This window comes from Pleurodeles waltl, chromosome 5, assembly GCF_031143425.1.
Source record: "Pleurodeles waltl isolate 20211129_DDA chromosome 5, aPleWal1.hap1.20221129, whole genome shotgun sequence".
NCBI lineage: Eukaryota > Metazoa > Chordata > Amphibia > Caudata > Salamandridae > Pleurodeles > Pleurodeles waltl.
In genome coordinates, this window is record NC_090444.1 from 1055397566 (window position 1) to 1055423114 (window position 25549).

General features: G+C 42.4%; 1 protein-coding gene across 16 annotated transcripts in view; it reads right to left on the reverse strand.

The window, feature by feature from the left end:
- Positions 1-25549, reverse strand: part of EYA4 (EYA transcriptional coactivator and phosphatase 4) — a 614551-nt gene that overhangs the window by 109286 nt on the left and 479716 nt on the right. For all 16 annotated transcript variants that reach the window (XM_069235264.1, XM_069235265.1, XM_069235270.1 and 13 more), the window contains 3 exons: positions 22863-22929; positions 1105-1247; positions 832-975 (listed from right to left, as the gene is read on the reverse strand). In XM_069235264.1, coding sequence (XP_069091365.1) covers positions 832-975; positions 1105-1247; positions 22863-22929 — 354 coding nt within the window. The remainder of the gene's footprint in view (positions 1-831; positions 976-1104; positions 1248-22862; positions 22930-25549) is intronic.

Below are 25549 nucleotides of genomic sequence, written 5' to 3' on the forward strand. Positions count from 1 at the left end.
CTGGCCTCTACTGTCATGTCACACATCCTCTATGAGAGACCACCCTTTCTATCTCCGTCCAGTCCCATTAATGTCACCTTTAGTCACATATTTTCTGAAAGCCATACCTACCCCCCCATCTCCTGTCACCACCTTCTTTCTCATCGCTGCCCTTTGTGCCTGCGAATGCCCAGCTCTTATTGCTTTCTACGATTCCTGTAGCTCCCACTTCGCTTTTAAAACGCCCTTCTAATGACTACTCAACAGATGGTACCTCTAAAAGGCTGGTAGTTTTGGGGCAGAAGTGGTTCAGAATGTGAGTGATTCTTCCTTTGCCCTGCAGATTCCAGAGATCTGGGTTTCCCAGTCTTGCACTAGTGAACCAACTTACCATTATCTTAAGCTTTTTCTGCATGTTATCTGTGTCTCACTTACTCAAACTCCATAACTGGACTCCGTTCTTCAGCAATCAGTTGGGGGTCATTTCCTCAGAACATGCACAGATGCCCTTAAAAAGAAGCCTGAACCAATCTTAACACACAATGATGATAACGTCATCATTGTCATTATATGGGACTAGCTTCTTTTGAGCTTTTCTTTTTTTTTTAACAGTTGTGTGGGTCCCGATCCACATTATACAATTTAAAAACGGCTGTTGAGCTCTGTGTTTCTTTCTTGCAGGTCTCGCTTACCTCAATGAGCATGGGGGCCCCCTGTGATACCGCACCATACCCCAAAAATTGTGAAACTCACAGTTTAAATAGGATTGAACCCCTAAATTGTGACATTTGATCAGTGAATTTATTTAAACAAATCAACTATAAAACTGAAAAAATAATAGTGGCTACAAACCTGGCATTTGATATGAATATGGTGTTTGGCCGGGCTGTGGGGTTGAGAACCCTGGACTGTAACTGAGGCACCCACTCTGTAAAGGAGACTGTGTTTGGGAAAGGCCACTTTCTGTCTTGATGCCTGGTAACATCACACCTAGATCTGTGAAAGAAACAAGCAAATAAAGTTAGCCATTTTTAGGCAAACTTGAGAACAGTTACCAAAAAAATCAATGTACATTATTAAATTTAACATGACTGAACTGTTAAGAAAAAAACATAAGTATAATACCATAAGTGGGTAAGCTGTAAGGTTGCCCAGTCTGGGAGTAGGCTGTGTACACTGCTGGTTGCTGCATCCCAGAATACTGCGTTTGACCAGCATAGGCCGACATTGTCTGCGCGGCTGGAGTAGAAAGGATGTGTGGGTATGGCCTAAATGTTAGGAAAGATATCATTAGTTGAACAAAAGCTTTCAATTTCACAACAGTATACAGTGTTAAATTTGGTAGCCCTCATAACTTTGTTAACAACTATGTACCAAGTATCTTGTGTTTAACTAATAATTAATGCTAAAGTGTTTATTTTTACTTTTGTAAACAGGAGTAAGCGTTCACGGTGTGCACCAGCTTAGGTTCAACTGTACAACAGTTTTTACTTTTATAGATGCTTCAGCAACTTGCACCTTAATTATTTGGCATGTACAGCGTCACACCCGCTGTAAGAAATATAGATTCTGCATATTTAACAGTACCTGTAAGCAGCTTTTTGTAGCATGTAATGCTGTAGATTCACAAGCTTTGCATATTTCTGCCATCTAGTGTTAAATCCTGATGTGTGCAGGTTGTTCTTCTACGAAGAATTCTTTCGAGTCATGATAATGTGCATGGGCATTGACTCCCTTGTTAGATTGTTTTCCTGCAGGCGGGTGAGAATGGAGTGTGAGTAAGCATTAGTAAAGAGATGTTCATACATATGAAATAGTAAAAAGGAACTAGAACAGCCACAGGTGTCCAAGGAGGAAGGTAGGCGTATGTGAATCTACAGCACTACATGCTACGAACAGGGTAAGCAACATAATCCGTTCGAGGCATGTGTGGCTGTAACTACACATACTTTGCATAGACTGTAAAGCAATGCCCTACAAAAGCGGTGGCTAACCTGTGGGTGTTGCAGTTGTTTGGTAAGGTGTATGTAGCAAGGCCTACATTAGCTTGCTGGTGTGCTAGAACATCCACACAATAATGTTTAGTGAAAGTGTGTGGTGCAGACCACGTAGCTGCCTTATAGCTATTGGGATATTGACCAGGAAAGCCATAGAAGCCCCTATTTTATGTGTAAAGTGTGCTCTAGTGGGTGTAGGTAAAGTCCTCTTAGCTCTGGTGTAACAAGTCTGAATGCATTTAATTGTCCATCTAGAAATGCCTGATTTAGATATAGGCTTTCCTTTATGAGGAGGCGAAAAAGCAACAAAGAGTTGTTTGGTTTTACGTAAATCTTTTGTCCTGTTAATGTAATACATTAGAGCTCTTTTAACTTCTAGTGTATGAAAGACCCCTTTCCAAAACTGAGTCTGGTTGAGGACAGAAAACAGGTAGATCAAATGATTGGTTACCGTGGAAAGGGGAAACCACCTTTGGAAGGAATTTTGGGTTGGTGTGAAAGACCACCCTATCCATGTGTGTAGTTCAAAGAAAGTTTCTTCTAAGGTTAGTGCCTGGAGCTCACTGACAAGCCTAAGTGAAGTGATGGCAACCAAAAAGGCGACCTTTCAAGACAGAAATTGGAGGGGACAGTTATGTAATTGTTCAAATGGTGAACTCATAAGTCTGGTGATGACAATGCTGAGATACTATGTGGGTGTATGTGGAACTCTGGGTGGAATTACTCTTTTGAGGCCTTCCAAAAATGACTTAACGTATACTCTGCCAAAGATAAGTGTTGCCTGCTTTGTAGATTGGCAGCTACTGCAGCTAAATACAAACAGATTGAAGTGTAGGCAAGGCCAGAGAACTGTAAATGAAGAAGGTAGCACACAATGTTTTGCACAGCTGCATCAAATGGGTCAATGTGCTTGTTACGACAATAAAAGCCAAATATTTTCCATTTAGATGCTCTAGTTGTAGGTGAGTGAGCTTCTTTAAGAACGGTCATACATTCAGGTGGAAGATTTAGGTAATGAAATTCTATGACCTCAGGAGCCAAATTGCAAGGTTGAGTTTCTTTGGATTTGGATGCCTGATTTATTCATGGTTCTGAATGAGAATATCTGGGTTGAGGTGAGGCTTCTAGCAGGGGAACTATGGAGAGTTTGAGTAGTGTGGAGAACCATGGTTAATGAGCCCAAGTGGAAGCTACTAGAATGAGGGTAAGAGATGTTTGCCTGAGCTTTCGTACCACAAATGGAAGAAGAGGGAGAGATGGAAAAGTGTAGGGAAATATCTATGACCAGTTGAACTGATAATGTTTTCCAGCTATGACAAACCATAGATATTTGCGGTGTGCTGGGTGGATTGGGATGTGAAAGAAGGCGTCTTTTAAGTCTAGTGCTGACATAAAGTACCCTTGCTGGAGAAGTGGGATCACATCTTGGACGGTGACCATGTGGGAATGCTCTGACAGGATGTAATAATTTAAGGGCCTCCGATCTAAAATGGTCCATAGTGAGCAGTCCTTTTTAGGGTTGAGAAAGTCTAGGGAGAATAGTCCTGATCACGGATACTGCAAAGGGAAGGGATCTATGGCTTCTTTGAGCAAGAGAGCTTGCACTTCCTGTTTGAACAGGTTTTGATGTTGCACAGAGAGTTTGTCTGTGGGGTGGAATGTCTGGAGGTGCGGCGCTCAGCTCCAGACAATAACCATGCTGGATAACGGTCACCAACCACTGTTGTAATCAACCGCCGACAGGTGTTAATGATCGAGGGAAGGAGAAGTGGTGGATAGTGCACCACATGAGGAAGCACCTTTGCTGCGGCTTTTGGAGTTTTTACCCCTGTGCGTGAGTATGAAGAATCATTGGAAGATGCCGCTTTTGTACCTGGCTTATATGAGGAGCGGCAAAAAAAGCCATTGGGTTTGGAGTTCCTCCGCGGATTTGGCAAACTCTGTGTTATTCATTTTCTCTAATGTTTGGTCCACTTGTGGACCAAACAGGAACTCCTTGTTGAAAGGGGTGCTTAACCCCTTGGGTGCCCTTGGCACCGGGCGAGACCAGCTCGTCCTGCTATGGGCCCCCTAGTGCTCCCCCCGATGGCCGAGCACCCCCCTCCCCTTGGCAGAGATGGAAGGGGAATCGCTTCCCCTTCCACCCCCGCCCCTTCCCCGTGGCATCTGATGAGGTCAGCGCGCTTTCGCGGGAGGAGAAATTATTATTAGGCCCGGGGGGGTGGGGGGGGGGGCAGAAACCACTAGACACCAGGGAATATTTTTTTTTGGTGGGCTATTTCAAGTAAGGGGAGCGGCCCCTTGGGTAAGGGCCGCTTCTCGGGGGCAAATTATTTCTAGGCCATTTCTGCCCCCCTCGGCTGAGCTAGAGGCCAAAATCCACAGGTAGGCACTTTGCAAAAAACACCTCTGTTTTCTTTGAGAAAATGTGATGTGTCCACTTTGTGTTTTGGGGCATTTCCTGCCGCGGGCACTAGGCCTACCCACACAAGTGAGGTACCATTTTTATCGGGAGACTTCGGGGAACACAGAATAGCAAAACAAGTGTTATTGCCCCTTCTCTTTCTCTACATTTTTTCCTTCCAAATATAAGACAGTGTGTAAAAAGACATCAATTTGAGAAATGCCCTGTAATTCGTATGCTACTATGGGCACCCCAGAATTCAGAGATGAATAACCACTGCTTCTCAACACCTTATCTTGTGCCCATTTTGGAAATGCAAAGGTTTCCTTGATACTCTATTTTTTCACTCTTTATATTTCACCAAATCAATTGCTGTATACCTGGTATAGAATGAAAACCCACTGCAGCTCATTTATTGGCTCTGGGTACCTAGGGTTCTTGATAAACCTACAAGCCCTATATATCCCCGCAACCAGAAGAGTCCAGCAGATGTAACAGTATATTGCTTTAAAACATCTGACATTGCAGGAAAAAGTTACAGAGTAAAACGTAGCGAAAAATGGCTGTTTTTTTCACCTCAATTTCAATATTTTTTTATTTCAGTTGTTATTTTCTGTAGGAAAACCTTGTAGGATTTACACAAATTACCCATTGCTGAATTCAGAATTTTGTCTACTTTTCAGAAATGTTTAGGATTCTGGGATCCAGCAATGGTTTCACACCCATTTCTGTCACTGACTGGAAGGAGGCTGAAAGCACACAAAAATCGTAAAAATGGGGTATGTCCCAGTAAAATGCCAAAATTGTGTTGAAAAATTAGGTTTTCTGATTCAAGTCTGCCTGTTCCTGAAAGCTGGGAAGCTGATGATTTTAGCACTGCAAACCCTTTGTTGATGCCAATTTCAGGGAAAAAACCACAAGCCTTCTTCTGCAGCCCTTTTTTCCAATTTGTTTTCTTTTTTAAACAAACTTTTCACTGTATTTTGGCTAATTTCTTGGTCTCCTTCAGGGGAACCCACAAAGTCTGGGTACCTCTAGAATCCCTAGGATGTTGGAAAAAAAGGACGCAAATTTGGCGTGGGTAGCTTATGTGGACAAAATGATATGAGGGCCTAAGCGCGCCCTGCCCCAAATAGCCAAAAAAAAGCCTGGCAACTGAGGGGGAAAAGGCCTGGCAGAGTAGTGGTTAAAAGTGTTTACTGAACTTCTGGCTTGAAGCCAGATATCCGCTGCCAAGCATGTCTGCACAGCAACACATTGGTATGCTGGCACCTATATCTGCGGAATCTAGGGCACGCCTAATTAATTTGTTGGGAATGAGTTTACTCTCTTGCACTATTTTCTGTCCCCTTTTTTATGCTCCTCTGGGAGATACTGAAGGAGTTCCTTCATCTCGTTCCAGTGGGTGCAATCGTACCTGGCTAATCGACTTGGCACTTTGCCAGTGATTAGCAGCCTGAGCCATTACTCGCTTCCCTGAAGCATCAGTTAACCTACACTCTTTATCAGGAGGTGGAGTGTCAGCTGTGTTTTGTGAATCAGCCCTCTTTCAGGCATTGGACACAACCAATGAGTCAGGGGGTAGTTGCCCTCGGATGTAAACAGGATCTGAGGGTGCAGCTTTGTATTTTTGTCTACACTGGGAGTGATGATGCATGCTCACGCAGGGTCTTTAAAGATGCTGTCAGTGTGATGCAGCATGCCTTTTAGCATAGGGAAATATTGGGTAGTCCTATGCGTAGTGGGAAAAGATTCAAAGAGGAAATCCTCTTCTATAGGGTCTTTATGGAGAGGGACGTGCTTTTCTTTGACGGAGAAGGTCTCTTCCTCCACACTTACATCCTCAACAAGATGTTGGATGTTTATTCAACGTCCCTACGTCTTATCTCTTTGTGACACGCACTTCGGTCCCGTAAGATTTTCTTTAATCGTAATGGTCGGCATGCCTCATAGTCTTCTTTTCTGTGATCAGGAGATAAGCAAGGGTTGCAAACCTGATATTCGGACCTCAGGTACTTGACATGGCACCTCGAGCAGAAGTGGAATGGAGTCTGTTCTATTAGCAGGGCATTCTAAGGCAAAGACAATCTAACAATGGAGTTGATGCCCATGCGCATTATCACAAACAGGAGGAGTCACTTTACCTCGTGACTTGAAATACTTTTTAGAAGAAAAACAACAGGCACACATCCGGATTCAACACTAGATGGCAGGACTATGCAAAGAATGTGTATCTACCGTCACACATACCTTGAACATTTAGTTTTCAAACAAACCTGAAGACAATAAATTACAAAAACAGAAAAAGAAGCGAATTGTGTATTCATATGTATTATATCCATTTGCTTTCAGTATTCACCTTGAGAGACAACTTGGAACACCCACATTTTGGGACATTATAAATACTTTGTAAGTACAGAATTAATTGTTCAATTTTTGTCAGTTTCAATTACTTGAATGTACTTAAACAAAAATTAAATACTTTTATTATTAAAATAAGCATTTTTAAAACAAAGCCTTGCAAATTAGGTGCTTAAATTAATAACTGAAATAAATATTGTGTGAGTATCTTTTTAATTTGTAAATGCTTATCTCTTTCTACGGAATGACAGGTACCTTTTTTTTCTCGAGTAAAGTAACAATATTACATGTGAATACTGTTCTCGTGATAGTTAGTTGTACCCACACATATTACCACATAACCCTTTTGCCACAGAAAGCCAAGGACTGCTTCTAGTTTTATAAATAAGAAAATATACTTCAATCTTTCTATAACTGGATCAAGGTAAGTCAAGTGCAAGTTTAGTAGCATTGAAGGAGGTGCACTGCCTAAAAAAGTACACAACAGAAATCTCAGGAGACTTGGTCCTCGTTTGGAGTTCTGCAGTATATACTGCATGGAAGAAATGCCACTTTAGCAGGGTTACAACCTTACTAGAACCTGATTTTGCAAAAAAAAGTGCTTTTTGTGAACGGGAATCCTGCACCCTCCAAACCCTTTTTAGGGTTGAGCCTGCATTGCATGCGCTCGCGCATGCGTATCACAGCGAGACGCTTTAGTATTTAGAAAAGGGCTCGGAGCCCTGTCAACTTCACGTCAGTGTTTTTTATTGGTTCGTGGGCTTTCCTAATAAAATCTGCTTGCTTTCATTAGTCGAAGGCACGCATACGTCACTTTTCCGGTGGCTAGCCCTCCTCGAGCGCAGTGACCAAGTACAGAAAACATGCGAGGCTCGCTGTTTTCCATCGGGCTCGTGGACTTCTTTTTCTCTAATTTACGAGTGCGATCTCGCTTGGCAGAAGTCGAGCGCTTTACATAGTTAATTTCACTTTTTCGGGTTATGTACACAAATGCACTTTTGCCTGATAGGTGAAAAGTCGGGTTAGGAGTTTACAACGCGATCAGCTCTAACATGAGCAAACGCGAGACCCGTTGCATTGTAAATGCTTGTTTGACTTGTTTTCCACAGACAAATTCCCCCAGGTAAATTTGCATGGAGAAAACCCTAGGTCCAAGGTCTTGAACTCGGAATCCAAAATAGGATGTAAACTCTGCTTGCGCCCGATTTAATTATACACCAGGACTCTGAACGACTCTCTTAATGTTCTTTGTAACAGCCTCGGTCTCTTCTTAGCTCTCTCTGTGCATTAAGATCTCCAGCATCCTCCTGTACCTAACTCGCAGGTCATGCTTAAGAAGATGGTTTCTTGCTCACCCAAGAGGAACCTATGGTTAAGATATGGTTAGGATAAATTAACAATCACCCTGACTTTGATAATGGGACCAATGCATAATTTTAAGCAGCTTGCCGAGTAACTTGATCCGAAAGACTTGACTACACAATGTTCAATGATTTTTGGGATTTAAAAAAAAATCCTTTTAGGGTTCAATACATACTAAGATCTTGTTCTGTTCGGACATATGTTTCCGAAGACACATTTTGTGTACATTTGTTAAAAACTGTCCAACAGCAAGACAAACCGGTGCATTCCGAAATTATTCACCTAAAACGGTCAAAACATTATATGATTTGTGGGGAATTACAGCAGATTTACAAGAAAAATATTCTGTAAATAAAAGTCTGCTTTTTGTTCACAGGTTCTATCTGAACACTAAAATCTGCAACAAATTTCTTAACATTTGCTTTACATCACTTTCTCCACCTGCATATACTTAAATACTTCAAACAAATCGATTGATAAATTGACTTTGATATGATCAGGGCTGTTGTTTTCGCTGTTTGCAACGTAGTGGGCACTAGGATGGGAGCGTGTAAGATAACACCGATATGAAGCATGTCTGGTTCTTAAATAGTTAACATCGCCACACTAGCCTTTAATATTGAATTAATGTTTATCATAAATGACTACACATATGGTGCTAGCTTATGCCTGTTGTGACTCTACTGTCAAAGCATACATTTAAGAGCGAAAGAGACGGAAGATTGCTAGCGGCAAAAATTGACAGGAAAACCAAACGAAGTCTGTGAATTCGCATAAGGACAGGGCAGCAATCGTGATGTGCAACCGACCGAGCAAATGTTTTCTATAAGGGCCTGCTCCTTGATAGATTGATGTCCTAACGAAACACCCACAACCCACTTACATTTTTGAACGTGTCTCATAAATTATTCAGGAAAAGTTGTTTGAAGTTTTCTAAATATGCATCATTTGTTCTCTTCTCTGACACATTTCGCCTTTGGCATGTATTACATACACTTCCTCAGCGTTCTCATCCGCAGTGGCAAGTGTTTGTGTACCACGTTATGTAGGCATTTGGTATTTTCCTTCTTTCCCCCACTAGTGCAAGGCCAAATTCCTGATATGTATCTGGTCAATAGGGCCTCAGCCGGTCTGTGACAGAAACTGTAATGGCATGGAGAGGAACGAAGGCTGCGCCCTCCCTTTCTAGCTGTACGGCCAGTGGCGTAACAAAGGCCTCCGCAGCCTCTGCGGTGCGGGGGGAGGGCCAAGCTCCAGGGGCCCCCTCGGCACCGTACCCTGACCAGAGGGCTTCTGAGTGCCTCCAGAGAGGGGCCCCTCGATGTACTTTACAGAGGGCCCCTCCCAAGTTTTGTTACGTCACTGAGTACGGTGAAAGACAATACGCAAAGAAGGTGCAGCTACCTTCTTGCTTACCAGAAACCATCTTTCAGCCCCACCTTGACTGACTACAACAAATCGCATAAGAGCTGTTAGCTTGGCAAAGGTTGAGGTGGAATTAAAGGGCGCTGGCGTGGCGTCTTCCTAGAACTAATACTTCCTCTGCAGGAAGCAACAGCACGCTGGAAACCAGTGTGTTCTCTAATCTTACAAGTGTTTGAGAATATGGTTCAACACCAGAAGCAACCAAAGAATAAGAAAATAATAAAGAACTGACGCTACACAACCCACTGGAGAAAATTGCAGCTTATAGTGACCTATGAACCACAAAAAATGGAAAGAAGTAAATCACAAAAAAATAGAAAGGAGAAATAAATCCATGTAAAGGAATAAGTTTCCTAATGACACTGTTAACTCAATTTGATACCTGGCACATGACTAAAACTATCAAAAAAAACTATAATGTCAGTGTTTGTAAGCAGTGCATAATCACACTACTAGAGAGTTCTGAGGGAGATTAGAAAAATATATTTGGTGGGAAGCGTCCCATCGTTTGAAAGACTAGTTACCACAAGAAAGTATGGGGTTCACCGATAATGTAGAGCTCTGTATACGGGAGAATGTCCGTGGGCTCCTGGACCTCTTTGGGTGCAGAGAATGCGTGGTGTGGGTGCTATGACAAGTGTAGGGGGGGGAATTTCCTTTTACGGACTAGGTGGTCTCACACACTATATAGTGTCATGCTTCATCATTTGACCACCTAGCCCCACCCAGGTAGGATAGTACCACCTGGGCGGACTCAATCTCGCCGTTAAAAGAAAAGGAGGGAGTGCGTAAATAAATTTTATCTGGAGATAATGGGATCCAGCTACGCTAGGGGGATATAAAAGCACCTATGCAGTCGCCTGTGTGTGATCTACACTTTCAAATTAAATGTATGGGCATACTTGGGTTTCAAACGGTGTAATATCTGTGTCTGGAACGAAAGAGGGCTCCCTCTGCAGGACCATCAATGTCACTTATGGAATATCTTTAGAAGAAATATTAAATTCTTACCTTTCTTGGACGTTATATGCATGAACGTCAGTTCACCAAAATGCCCGGGGTAGCGAAAGTGACATCACAAGATCTTTGACCTTCAATTTCATTCACACGCACGCTTACACATACACACTCTCACGAACACACACACACAACATGCATTTAAAAGCATTTTTTATTTACCTCGGCTGCCAGGGAGGGTCATAGTCCAGATGATTGTATTTTTATTATATTAATAGGGAATAATTAAACATTATTTACTATTAGTGTTATAAACAACAAGAGCGGAGCCTTGCCCGACCCCCGTAAGGACGCACTGTCATTGTGCTCCTGGCACTAATATTGCCACCTCTGTAGCCAGGGTTCGCAAAGACAGTACCAGGGGTCGCGAGGGGCAAGCCAGGGGACCCCTAAATGACGTCCATGTTTATATGTGTGATTCTTCTAGGTTTTCTGAATCTCTTCGGGGACTTTCTTCTCCGGGTCTATTTCTTCAGGCTGGGCATTGTCTAACGTTGCTTAAACAAACTGGTGTGCGGTGCAAGACTTAGGCTCATAGTAGACATGACAACTGACCAATACCCAAGTCTGAGCATAGCCCACTGGCAGCTGGCTGCACTGCATCACACTGAGAACTGGTGCAACTCTAACAGATGCCTGCTTATAGACAATAGGGGCAGCAAGTGTTAATGGGTCGGAGGGGTGTCACCCTACCACCACAGGGAGGAGGAGGAGAACCAATGAGCAGCTCTACTCAAAAAAGCTGATAGGTGCTCTGTGATATAGGAGTTTTCGTTTTTTCGGGTGGTTGAAGAAGGGAATGCTCCACTGCATGTGCCAAGTGAATATGGTTCTCACCCTAAAGGCACAAACCAGGGCAGCAACATTACTGTAGAAGGTGTTACCGGTTTTTTGGGTGAGGCATTCGTTGATTTGGGGCGCTTACTGTTCTGGCCTATGGCGGGGTCTGCAGAGCTCCATTCATGTATTGGGGCAGGGAAAACCCAGGGAGACGATGTAGGAGTGGGTGTCTACCATGGAAATGCAGACTCCGCTGCTTCCAATGCTTATGTGGCTTTTACTGACTGACTCATGAGTCCTGAGGGGCAAATTCAGGCAACTTTCACTTTTGACTGTCACAAACTTTTCTCGAAGACAAGGAGTGCTGCAGCGGACGTATTCCCAGGGCCGCCTTCAGGGTGGTGCGACTGGTGTAGCTGCACCTGCTACTGATTATGATGGGAGGCGCTGTGTTTAAAAAAAACTATTGGTTTAAAAGCACATAAACTTTCTCGTGTGACCAGCAGTTTTCAGGCAACAATAAAAATGTCAATATAACTGTGGTGACTGATGCTTCTATTGGTGAGAGATTGAATTATGTCTAGTGGCAGTTTTGACTCATCATAAAGTAGTGCAGAGGGTTATTGTGCCTATTGCAAAGAAGGTGTACCACGCAGATCACAGAACTGAGTGTGAGTGAACTACGAGTAGCACTATAAAAAAATGAACTATATTTCAGAGTGAGGCTATGGAGAAATGATGGAGAGTGGTAGTGAGGGAATTCATGGAGGAAGTGGTCATGGGGGTGGGTGCCAAAAAAGGCTGTCGCATCGGGCACCACCAGCACTAAAGGCAGCTCTCCGGGTTCTGTTGCTGTGGACTCTGGAGAAAGCTGCTCCTGGTTGGGCTGACTCACCAGTGAGTGCACTCACAACCTGATTTACCTTTTTAAACAAAGCTCTATCTTGGTTAACTGCATATTTGCCTTCAATCTGTTCAGTTAGTTCAAAGGATGTAAACCTCTTGCAACTGCAGAAGCAATTGCAGCGGTGGTGGTTGGTGACATCTGAAAGTGGTGGGGCGTAAAAGTTGGGTCTGACTTATGTAGCGAATGAAGCGGGCAAGCTTAATGGACAAACGTAGGGTCCAAGGTGTGTCCTCCTGCTAAGGAAAAATTGAAAAAAGATTGACAAATAGTGCACTTGAAAGAAAATGAATTTTGGGAGAAAGCCAGGTTTATAAAGCAGTGGGAAATTATAGTCTTCAAATACTAAACACATTTTAAAAACTGCCCCATATCATACTGCATTAATACGTTCAACAGCTACTTTGACGTTCAAATTGAAAAGCGCAACAACTTCAGGCCCATTAAAGTGTGTGCTTGCCCAGTGCCTTGCACTGCATGCAGCATCAACTTTGGAAGAAAATGTTCTAATGAGGCATCAGGAAGCACCCACAGCTGCTGGCTGCAACCAATCAACCAGAAATATGTGCAGACAGATCTTTAAGTGGGATGAAAAAAGTGGGGTCTCTCTAAAAAGGAACATGTAAAATAAATTTCTGTGATTCCCACGGTGTGCCACCCGGCCTGTATTTTGGGTTCTCTCTGAGATGTTACTGCATCCAGAAATATAACACAACAACAACTGACATACACCTAAACCTTGTCAGTACTATAGGTTTTGTCAAGGGTTGTTAGCTGTTTAAGATAAATGAGTAACAACAATGATTAGTTATAAATAATTAACATTGAAAATGTTTCAATTCTGAAATTGTGAGACTGTGAATTAAATATTATTCAGACCTATGGAAGCAGTAGGGCCTTCTGTTATGTGTGCTTTACGTTAGATATGTACACCTTTTCTCTTCACATCTCATCCATGTGCACATTTTCAACCTCCTCTCTTTCTTCTTCAACACCCTCTTTTCCCTCTCCTCTGAATGCACTCCGTCGCATCTTCCTAATTTTACCACTCCAAACATACACTGCACTCAGTCACATTTAAGCACTTTATTTCATTTTGCTTTTGCCTTCTAAATATTTTGACCTCACACATTTTCACTGAATTTCATTTGCAACTGGAATACATGGCCATTGTTCTATGTGCTGTGCAGAGAGACCAACTCGCCGTCAGGCACTTTTCTTTGCCTTCAGCCTGAGAACCAGCGCTCTCAATCCAAGCCCCTCATTAACACCTGGCACAAGTCAAAGTATGTACTATGCAAGAGTAATACAATGCACAGAAATACAGCATGATGAAACAGGTAACTCTATTGGGGAATGCAAAATTAAGTAAAACGTGTGAAATAAGAGGAGCTGAGTGGCTGACACATTTCACACATTTTTAAAATTCATTGTTTGCATATTAATCCATGTTTGTGGCATTAATATTAAGGGCATGAAGATAGGGCCAGCTTTAGCGCCATACAGCAGATAACTGCCTTTACTGTAAGGACGTATTTCTCCCCTGGCGCTTGACTCGGGTATTTGGATCCATTTTGCAAGGCAGCAAGAACCCTGCTCATCGTTTGGAACAGTTTCACAAGGAACAAATACAGCTGTGCCACTTCTAAAGGAGACAGCTATCTGAAGCCAGGGCCTGGAGTCTCACATGGGGAAGGTTAGCATGACAAGTGGTCTCAGTACAAAAAAAAAAAAAACACAAGATTGGCATTATAACACTTATAGTTACCGAAGACAAGGCACTAAATCACACATGCTTGCATCCACTCCTACTGCGTGACAAATGGGAAAAGAGTGGGATCTATGCCTGTTAGTGACAGATGGCTGCCCTCACGCAGGGATGAAGGCTCCGACGCCCACAATCATGATGAGAAAAGCCTCACTGGCCTATAGTGGATACTGCCATAAACCACAATGGAAATGAAGGGCTTTAGAACAGTCAGCCCTGCGTCGTGCGTCACTATGTAGAAAGTTGACTTACTGCCTGGCTTCTGTCTTGTGCTTCAAAGCGAGGCGGGGCAGGCAGCCTAGGGCAGAAAGCCCAGACTTAAATGCATCGATTTGTTTAGCGATACAACTGTATCGCTAAACAAATCAATCTATTTAATATTTATTATATGAATGTGTAGGAATTTCAGAGGGGCACAGCCCCTCAGCCCTAAAAGAGAAATCACCCCTGAATCACAGCATGTTAGTTATTGTTTAAAATTAGTTACAAACACTGACTACAAATAAAGAACAAGTGCCAGTCTCCATTATTTTTTTTTATTCGACTATGCTGTGTGGCAGGCCAAAGTGTCTAATTAATGACTGAAAAACAGTGCATCACTTTTTTCCTAATTTCTTAATGTGCTTAAGGAAACCTGTAAAACCAAAAGTGTCCTGGAACACTGTTTTTCAGTCATATAATGGCGCTCTCAAACCAGCTTAAGCTAAAACAAGTAGACATGTTTGTTTTTAATTTAAAGTAGGTCCTAACCTCTGTCCCAAGCCTGAGGCCTGTCCTCTGGCTGGTTGATGTACCAGACCCTGGTCCAAGGAAGCAGAAGTTGCATGCATCTCGCTGCCTTCTGAACTCAGAGGGCCACTACCGTCCTTCACTATGCTGCTGGTGACTATCTCCGCATTTGCTTTTGCTCCTACCTGAAAACTGAAATGGTAAAACATGCATTCTGAACTATAGTTTGATGATTTGAAGAGATTATTTCAGTGCAGATTTAATGTTGGGGTGGGTTTGATTCCCAGGCACCACTTACTCGTCATGAAATGAACAGTGCAGCAGCACCAACAAGTATTTCTTTTCACTTATCTACAGGGACTTACAGGCCTGTGGCATGCGCTCTGTACTGTCAAAAGAGAGAAACGCAGGTACAGCTAATGGTGAACAGCATATGTGCAACCTCAATTTGCATTTGAATTCCATGTAGTGTATCTGCAAGTGAAGTAACACATTAGGGTTCTTGTGGGAAGACTGGGGGTGGGGGGTGACTAGAATGGCAAACCACTCATACCTACTTGAAATTATACCCCCAATCTTCACAACAATGACAGTTAACCCAGAACAGCCTGAGGTATGTAGTGTACAAAAAACACACTTTCGGTTTAGTGAGGAGGGAAAGAGGACCAGGAAGCTGCTTCTCCTTCAGGCACTTTGGGTGGCACAGAGCAATTACACACTTTCACAAGTCAAGTTATAGGCAACTTTTTGAAAAAGCCATTTCACCGCCTTCCTTGGCTTGAAGTAACCAAGGAGTATAATTCATCACCATAAAATAAATCACACATGCTTATTTTTTGTGTTTACGATCCACTTAATGCATGAGTCTCTGATTGTATGTGAATGTTCCTAATTTTGTCAGCAAATAAAACGCAGGCACAGGGTGATGAACTATTTTTCTGGCGATCACTTACTTTAGTGAAAGGGGAAGCTGAGGATAAAATGCAAATGCAATGAAGTTTTAGACCTCATTCTACCACTTGTCTTCTGCCTTGGGGGGATTCACAAGGTCAATTTATACAATTTTTACATCTTTCAGAGATAGCAAAGCTGATGCAATGAGCCAACTATTAAAACTTCCGGTTTCAGTTTGTGCTGTAAATTTGTTACATTTTCCTCTATCCTTTTCAAGACCCCACCCCACTTAGCATACTAACTTAAACCCTGTGTACTTTGGCAATAACGCCCCACCACTTTTACATTTCACCTGCAGCCACTGCTTGCAGATCCCCTTTACACAGTTCCTCTACTGTGTTCTGAGTGGGTGCACACACTAGGGCACTTACATGCTACCCTCTACAGGTAAGTCGATTTTTATGCAGTGAATTACTCGTGAGAGCCAGGGTAAGAATGTTATGGGATCAACCGAACCTCAATGTGGGAGGCAAAGTTGAAACGAAACGGCCCGAGACACCACTCTCAGATCTCTTCTTGTACACAGATATCCCATTTAAAATGGCCTTACTGCTGACACAGGACACTGCAAGCTGCCCCTTCCAGGAGTGAAATGACTGTGGGAGCTGCTTTACTGCAGTGAAATCACACTCACTTCTGATTTTACAGAAAGACATTGCACTGGAAGCTTGCACTGCTGTGGCATGTTGCTGGAAGATGACCTTAGTGTTCTAAAAATACATCACAGAACGCATGTATGTTTATACCACACTGGGGAGGTAAACAAGCTTATAACATTAAAACAGATGTTAAAAAGTCACCAGGCTAAGCAGAATACCAGGCTTCAAAGTTCTAACCCAACTTAGCGGAACTACCACCATTTTGGGAGTATAAACCTCATGCTGAATTTCATCTAGCACTGGAATGCTGCTGTGGAGGAAATGTGGTCCAGAAATCGAAAAATATCAAGTTTGCTCCAAACTTGAATTGAGGCCCTTAGTTTCCAAGCTGTGTACCGCTCGTGGTAGCTTTTTATTATATTCCTCACCTCCTTCAGCTATTCTGTGTAACCTGAACCCTTCTGTTAATCGATTAAGGATTTATTTTCCCACACAGCTTACATCTTCTCTGTAAATTAAATGCACTGACCCACCAAAGGATTTGTTGTTGTCCGCCAGTCCACATACGTGTTTTTCAAATATTTTTACACTTTTACGCAGCCAGCCACACTTTTTCTTCAATGATGGATTTGTCGTCTCCACTGTCCTATTATGCTCGTGAATGAATCTGTACTATCTTAAACTCTCTGTAACCTAACAATCCAACAACATTTTTCTCCTTCCATACACAAAAATTGCTACACCTAAGGCAACAGTAAAAACCGTAAAGACACCCTCTCCCTGCTCCCATAAAATCAGCCAAACCTATATGGAAATCACAACCCTGCTGTAGGTCTCACCCTGGGCTGGATTGATCCTACTGGAGCAGGACCAACGCTGATTTGTTAAAGGTTGATACCCTTCTGTGATGGCACATGTGACTGATGGTATCAAATGAGTTGTGAGCTTTTACCAATTGCTTAGATGGATTTGAGTATTTTCATCCACCATTTTGTTTTAAGCCTAGGTAATTTTTAACCAAGTGTCAGTTATCGTGCATTGTATTCAATTCCTTTCTCGACCCATCAGTAGTAAAAGTATGCAATTTCACCTCTTTGTAATAAAGGCAATGCAGATCCCTACCAATTAAAGCTTATTGGACTATACATTACAGCAAACAGGAAACCCAAGCTACTAAATAAAGAAACCTCATACGTAGCTGTCTCTAGAATGCCCCGCACATGAATAACACATACACCCCACAGCCTGACATACACCATACAAACTGTGCACTTCTGAACTACAGACAATCAGGCCTGATAAAGAAGGTGGTCAGGTGTCTCATCTCTGGAGCTAACCAGATCTTAAGGACTGGGGGACTTCACAGGCTCCTCCATTCTATTTTTCAATTTGTTGATTCTGAGAAGGGAACAGGTAGCAACAAAAATACTAGCATGTATTCTACACATACTCAATCTAATACTGTTGAAAGCCACACTGAGGACACTCTCTCTGATTCCTTCCCAACATACATTTTAATTACACTACCACGAATACAGCTAAACTAATTTTTGCACCCAACATCACAACTTGTGCGAGTAATTTCTTAAGTGATCCAAATTATCACCAGAACACAGAGATAACTTGAGATATCTTGAAATCACTCCTATTGCCATTTCTCCATAAAACACAATAGCCCTTGTTCCTTGATCAAGGTCCCAACTTGATTTGGAGCACTCATTGATCACTTCAACCAAACACTGGTTCCCTTCTTTGCAACATTCAACTTTTCCATTGCTGACCAACTCATATTCATCCCGATTATTACTCGTCACATGTATGCTATTTTGTTTGAAAGAATTGGGCATGCTTCAAATATAGATAACTGCATTCCCTTTAAGCTTGTAGCACGTAGTCAAACATTTCACTATTACTTCCCTTACTTATACCATTGCTGACGCAACCTTGGTCGTAATAAAAAAAAAATGAATGCATTTCTGCTGTTCCTGTTGAATAATTTGGGGAAACCATGATATTTAGTTAGCTTTGAACTCTTTACCTTTAGGTACATTTTCATACACTGTACTAGTAATTATGTTTTGGTGACCTTGAACCCGCCATCGGAGATATCGATTCTGCAAATTATCTATGTCCCAGCTTGGTTCCCTATTGTGCTGATCCCTACTATGTGCATTTCTGTTACACACTGAGACGTACAGACCAAAATAACAGCAGTATTTAATGGACAAATTGGTAAAACACAGGTTTCTTCAGTGCTGAATGTGCGCATCAGTGTTACGTTCTTCTCTGCACACTCGATACAAGGATCTCACATCAGAATAACCCTGGATAAAAAAGGATGCACTAGCGCTCTGTAGAACTGAAAAACTGTGATTGAAACTGCATGCTAATCCACAAAGGCTACATTTAGGATGCCAAGAGTACGTCAGCGCACTTTCTTCCCAGCCGACTGTGCTAGCTCAGCACTTCACAGTGCCCTCTTTGAAGTTTGATGCAATAAAAAGTGATGCTTCGGCTCTCACTATCCAGCATCTTTCATCTTAGTTATGCTCAACTTCAGCATCTTCACATTTGGCATGCACGTTTATGTTTCACTAGCGTACCACCAAAATACTAACAACCTCACGGAATAACCAATAAGTGTAATGTAGTTCATCCTGCTGTAGGTTCTATAAAGATACTTTTACAAGGACTCTCCAAATGAGAGCTAGGTTTACTGGACTGCAGGCTTTTCTACACACTGGTATGGCTTTGTTGTGTATCCTATCATCCCAACTAATCTCTCACAAATTTCACAACCTCCAAGACCATCCACCCATTTCAAAGAGCTGTTCTGGATCTTATTCACATACACAACTAAGACATCTTATTCACATACACAAATAAGACAATAAACAGCTGTTATCTTTCCTTCTTCTGGATCCACTGACACTCATTAATGCCTAGGGCAATTCAGCCTTTTTACTGCCTTTGGCAATTAATGTCTGGGGCTCATTCGGGCTTAATACTGCAAGGGGGCTTTATTACACTTTCATACCAGGAGGGATTGATGCACCTGTCACCCTAGAGCCTTTGATGTTCTTTTCAGCTTGAGACTATTTAGGGCGAAGGCCCGCACCCGGAAGAGAGTAGGGGGGCCGGAGCGGGAACCCAGCTAAGGCCGGCTGAAGACGAGCCTGAGGAGAAAAAGGTGCACACAAGACAAAGGTGCCAACAGGAAGTGGCACCCCATACTTACCCCTTTTGCCTGTTGCTGGGCAGAAAAGGGTTGAGGAAAGGAGCGCCAAATGGCTGGAAGGGCTCGAAAGCAAAAGGCCCATGGAAGGCCTTGTTGGACTTTGAATTCTTCCCTTCACACTTTGAGGATAGCGAGAGGGCTTAAAAAGGGGCTGCTTGGACCGCCCTTCTTGCAGCAGGACGGCCAGGCAGCGAGCAACAAAGACCACCTACCTGGATTTCACAAGGGCGTTCACGAGGAGCTGCAGCCCGCAGAAGCTGAAAGGACTGATCGCTCTCCGCTGCGGTCCAGTGGAGCAACAAGCAGGTTGACAACCACGCCACAGAGCTCTGCGGTCATCCCGACCCTTTAGGATCAAGGGCTCTCCACCACAGCACAGAAGATGCCACCAGGACCAATCGCAGAGTCGCAACCAGGGCACTGACCCATCCGCATCACCCTGCGTCATCCTGACACAGCGGGGTGGCAGGATGACTTACCTTGGGATGCCTCATGCCAGGCCAAGTCAGATGGTGGAGGTAGCACGGCACTCGCAGCCCAGGTCTGCTGGAGGGCAGGACTCAATGAGTAACCAAAGGTAGCGAGTTAAGCTGAATAAGGTAATAGGAGTACCCCCACAGGAGAAGACAACACCAGCGCCAAGCACTTCATACTCAGAAGACAAAACTTTGATTGATTTATGGCTAAATGTTTATGGTCATGCGATATACAAATGTCAGAATTATTTATGGTAGGTCTGTCAATAATGATTTATGACCTGCATTTATCATAAATGTCAAAATGATTTATGACAGGCATGAGTGACTTATGGCCCTAATAAAACTAACAAGGGAAGTACTGGTATAAAACTATGTTAATAAACTGTGGCCAATATCTTCCAAACTAAGCAAAAGTGTCTTGTATCGATTTGTTCAGGAGTAGGCTGCATGAAGGGGTTTATACTCTTTAAATTTGGGGCCACTGGGGCTCACTACTGCTCAGGCAACTGATGTTCATTCAGTCACTGAAGCTCATTCATGAGTCGGGTCGCCTTGCAGTTTGGGGACACTGATGCTCTTTACAGCATCAGGCCATCCAGGCTCATTACTGTTTGGTCCCATTTATGTTCATTACTGCCAGGAAATCTGTAGGTCATTACTGCCTCAGAACACTGAGACTACATAAAACCGGGGCAACAGAGGCTATTTTCTGCTAGGGACCAGTGTAATGCACTGCTTCCTGGTGCCACTGGGGCTCATTACTACATGGCATCATTATTACCTTGGGCAACTGATACTCTTTACTGGAATATTTGTGTGGACACTGAAACATTTCAAACAGAACACCATACAAAAAAAGAAACATACAAAGAAAAAGCTTGCATAAATGGCTGGTTGCATAGAGTTTCAGCTTAGAGGTCCTTGCATGTTAGAGGACTGGAACCTGAAGTGGCATAGGATGGCTACGATCAGCAAAGCGATTATGGCTAGCATTATTTTAATGCTATGCTGAAGTGTAACAGAAAGATACCAGAAAAGTAATTGGTGTATACGCCATGTATTGCTTTGTGCTTAATTTTTAATATGTTGTATATGGTGAAAGCAAAGTAGAAGCCACGTTTTGGTCCAGTCAAGTATGACTGTATTACTGGGGAAGAGCCACAAATAGGCTATATTAGTCTAGTATTTTTAAGTTGATGGGTGTTTTATCTCCATTGAACGGGATGTTAGGACCAGTGGTGCTAGTACTTGATACTGTGTTGCAATGGCTTTAACTGTGAAGGATTTTTGACTGTAGATGCTCATTAATGCAGAGGTTATAAAGGCCCCTTAACTCTTGGGGACCTTCGTGTTCATTGTTAATGTATGTCAATGATACAAACAGAGAACAGAGAACAGATTAACTACCTCTGGTCCGCAAGCCAAACAACCTTCCCCTGGCTATTGGCCAATGTGGGGGGTAGGTAGTGGTTTAAGTACTTAAGAACCTGACACTTTTTAACTGTTTCCCCATGTCACACCTTAGTTATTTCCCAGTCATTCCTTACTAAGCGCCCTATCTTCTGCCACCCTTTCCCTCTCTACTGCTTCTGCAACTCTAGGAACCCTCAAACACAACTGCCCCTCTATTCATTTACAAACCTCCTGTACTCCTTCATATGCCTCTCCTTACACATCAAACACCCCATCTCTTCAGGGCGGTATTGATTAATTCACTCTTCTTTTTCTGTATGATACATTTTGCCAAAAAACAAAGCACACAGGCTTTTTACACACCATCTCCTGTTTATGATCCTGTGGGTTAACGGGTCTTTCTTTTTAACAGAACACGATTTTCACTATAAAAAAAAGTCCAAACTATTGGCTCGGCCAATGCTTATTTACTTTAGCAAAGCAATCACAAGCATAATGTGTTATACCTAGAACAGTATTGTGTTTGGGACTGAATCCCACATAGATCAGATTAGAAACCAGGAGGGGAAGACTTTTGAAAACAGGTAAGAGGGACAGAAACAGACAACACACTGTAAAATCGGTTTGCACATTTTTACAATTTAATGAACAGGGAGATTAATGGATTAATCCAGAACCAAGTGATTGCCTATTTGCTGACAACTCAAAATTGGGATCAAGAAAATTCCTAGGTAAGGATCTGAAACCAACGAAAACAGAGGCATCTTTTTCAGATACTTCGAGGTAACTAGTTCTACAATCAATGTGTCCGATCAAACTGTGGTGTAAAAGCAATGGAGGATTCAAAGTAAGTAGCCCTTTAGCTTTTGCTGGTTTTAATACCGGATTAGTTGTGCCCTTCACAAATCTGTCCTAACCTCAAAAGCAGGGAACTGGGGTTAGGGTTTCTGTAATGTCACTTTCCGTAAGTGGTCAAATGGGAGGCGAGTAGACCACTTGTTCCACTCGGATATCAGTGAAATGATGCCACAATAGTCGGGTAACATGCCAGAAATATGTGTTAAATCTGAAATATATTCTCAATGAACAAAGTACTAATCACAAGCACCATACTTTTTGATTGTGTGCATCAACTGCACCCTGTAGGATCTAGGACGGTAAAATAGATTTACACGAAACATTTTATCACAATCCCACGTACTTTTTACTGTTTACTTATTTGACCAAATTGTGTGATCGTCCTGATCACACTTTATCTCACTGAACCTCTGCTCCCCTGTCTGCTAAGGCTGAGAGGGGAAAGCGCTATCAATTTAACAGACCCTGACAGTTCATTGTGCACGCATGAATGTAAATGGTCACGATCAGGAAGTAAAACCGTTGCAGCATAAAACATCAAACAGGTTTGTATTCTCACATCCTGTATGACTAGTGCAGATTGGAGTTCACTTACTTGGTAGGGTATAACTGGGGAGAGTACTGATGTGCCGATCTGGGACTGTAGCCACTGCTTGTAATTACTGTAAAACATAAAACACGCTCACAGACCTTAGTATCACAGACACATGTTGAAAGACTATCAGCTTCAACACAAAAGCATGAAAAACGTTATAAGCGTTTCAATCATAAACGAATGACTGACGTCAAATGCAAGAATGACCATCGCTGCTCAGAAACTAACTCCACAACTTCCTGCTCTCCTGAAGAGAATACTGTTGCACATCATGCATCACGCGCCCACGCGTGCGTATGGGGGACGGATGGTCTGGCGCCTAATTTAGTTGTCAAGTGACATTCATTAGCAAACAAACGCCTTCAATGACTGTTATGCATGCCGGAAGTTAGTACACAACAAGGTGTCACCAGTACTCGTTTACAGAGAGTACGGATTGTTAGATGAATCAAAATGTACATAATCAAATGCTTGCAACATTCCATTAATGCGCGGCGCGGGACAATTCAGAGTTAGGGTGTCTGTATGTTAAATACGCAGTTAGTGAAAAGCAGTAGCAACCTCTAGGCTTCGAGGCCTACCCTGGCTGCAAACTGAATCTTTCCAGCGGAACATGCAGATGAACATGAGAATCCAATTAAAGGGATAATCCGAAGGCAGTGAGTACGTGGACAACTTCCAGAGGGTTTGGAAATGTCAATAACACTTTACCATCTGTCTGGGCTCAGGCAGATGTATTCCAAATATATGTTCTGAAAGAGGTGAGCCAATCCCTTCGGAGCAAATCTATACTGGGCAGGCGTACGTCGTCTTTATTGAGCCATCTGCTCCTCATTACAGTTTGGAAAAGATGAAAGCTTACTCGCTTCTGTACTGATTTGTCTGCAGCATCATCAATCATAATTTCTGCGCTCAGCCGTAATGCTGAGACACTTACGCGAAGGTTTTCCAAAATGCACTAAAAATATGTCCTTTATACATCGCCTGTTTTTACTTTTATGGTATTAGTTACCTAAAATTGTACTGTGGAGCGACAAAAATGTGACTGCCTTCCTACTTCAGAACTGGGTCCCAAAAACACAATTTAGATGACATTTAGGTTCTTTGTTGTCGTCAAAGTCCGAGGACTGCAGAAATCATCTTCCGAGGAACTTTCAACCCATCCCCGTCTGGAAGCCCTTTCCCCAACGACCAGGAAATCAGCAGAGGGATATTTTCAAGTCAAGTACAGTGGGGGAGGGCATAGAAATGATGCAAAGCAGTCCAGATACACCAAAATAAATCGACGTTTAGTCTTGGAGAGAGGAATAGTTTAGCTCGAGACAATAAACCTGACTTAATATAATAACAACCCAGCTGATGGGTAGGTCTCTTAAGCCAATACTTTATACTAGACAAAATAATGAGGACTGTAGTTTTGTTTTCAACTAAAAAAAAATCGTGAAATTCACTGCGTGAAAATTAACAGGCCTTTAGCCAGTGAGAAACGAGGCAAAAACATTTTTAGATAAATAAAATGTTCATATTTTACACTATACTAAAAAGAGATCAGACTAAAAGAAGCTTAAATTACGTTGCAAAATCTCGATCCCTGCCCAAAAAAATAAATACATGTAAAGCAGTATCTGATAGAGATTTCTAGTTGCAGATTCCTTATCTTTGAATTTCCCCAGGCGTCAGGTAAGGAATCTGCAAATAGAATATGTCTCTACCGAATATATCGTTACCGAAGGTAAGTAACATGTACGTTAAAATGGTAAACACCGGTTTGACTGCACTTACATGCTTTTCTCACCACAGCAAGGAGGGATGTTGCACTTTCAGTACCATGCTGCGGCTCACACCGCCACTCTTTTTTTAATTTAATGTGCATTTTTATCACAAGAATTACCCTCAAACCTTTACTGGAGTAGTGCTTAATGTGTGCAGGGGGGTGTAAACTGAGATTGCCAGTTTCATTTTCTGGGGATCGGGACTTATGTTTTTTCAGACTTTGACTGTGAGCACGAGAAAGGCAGAAAAGGGAGAGAGGAGGAGGAAGAAGGAGGAAGAAGAAGAAAGGGGAAAAAAACACATTGAAAGAGCTGTTGGTGGGCTCCTAAGTAAAAATTTAGGCCCTTGCACCTATGTATTTATTTACTAATTTGGCAGTTCTCAGTGCCTCACTTCTCTCCTAGTCACTGGACCATTGCAGCAAAGGGTATTATTGTATGTAGTCCCAAAGCAGATGAGTTACTCAATGAAGGAAAATATTTTCTATACAGATGAAGTAGGTAAAGTGACTTAAGATATAGCTTCATTTTGAAAACAGCAGCATCATGTACCAAGCAAAATAGCATGTTACATCGAAGTGAGCTGTTAAATGAGTAGTGACTTCATAGCAGAGTAAAGATGCCTCACAGTAACTCCACAAAATAACTGTTACCAAAACAAGCATTTTATGCTAGGGGTAGAATAGCAAAATAAATGAACAAACATCTCTGCAATTCACATAACCTTACTGGAACCTTGTAAATGGCTTTAACTCATTAAAACATTACATTAATGTGTTGTTCTATTATGTGAGAGTGAATCTGTTAATAAGTGGTGGAAGTATTCATTTTAGGGAGGAATACTTCGCAAAGTTGGTAAACACCTAAAAATCTATTAGTTTGTAAATGTTTGCAAAACACATTCCAACCTTGGAG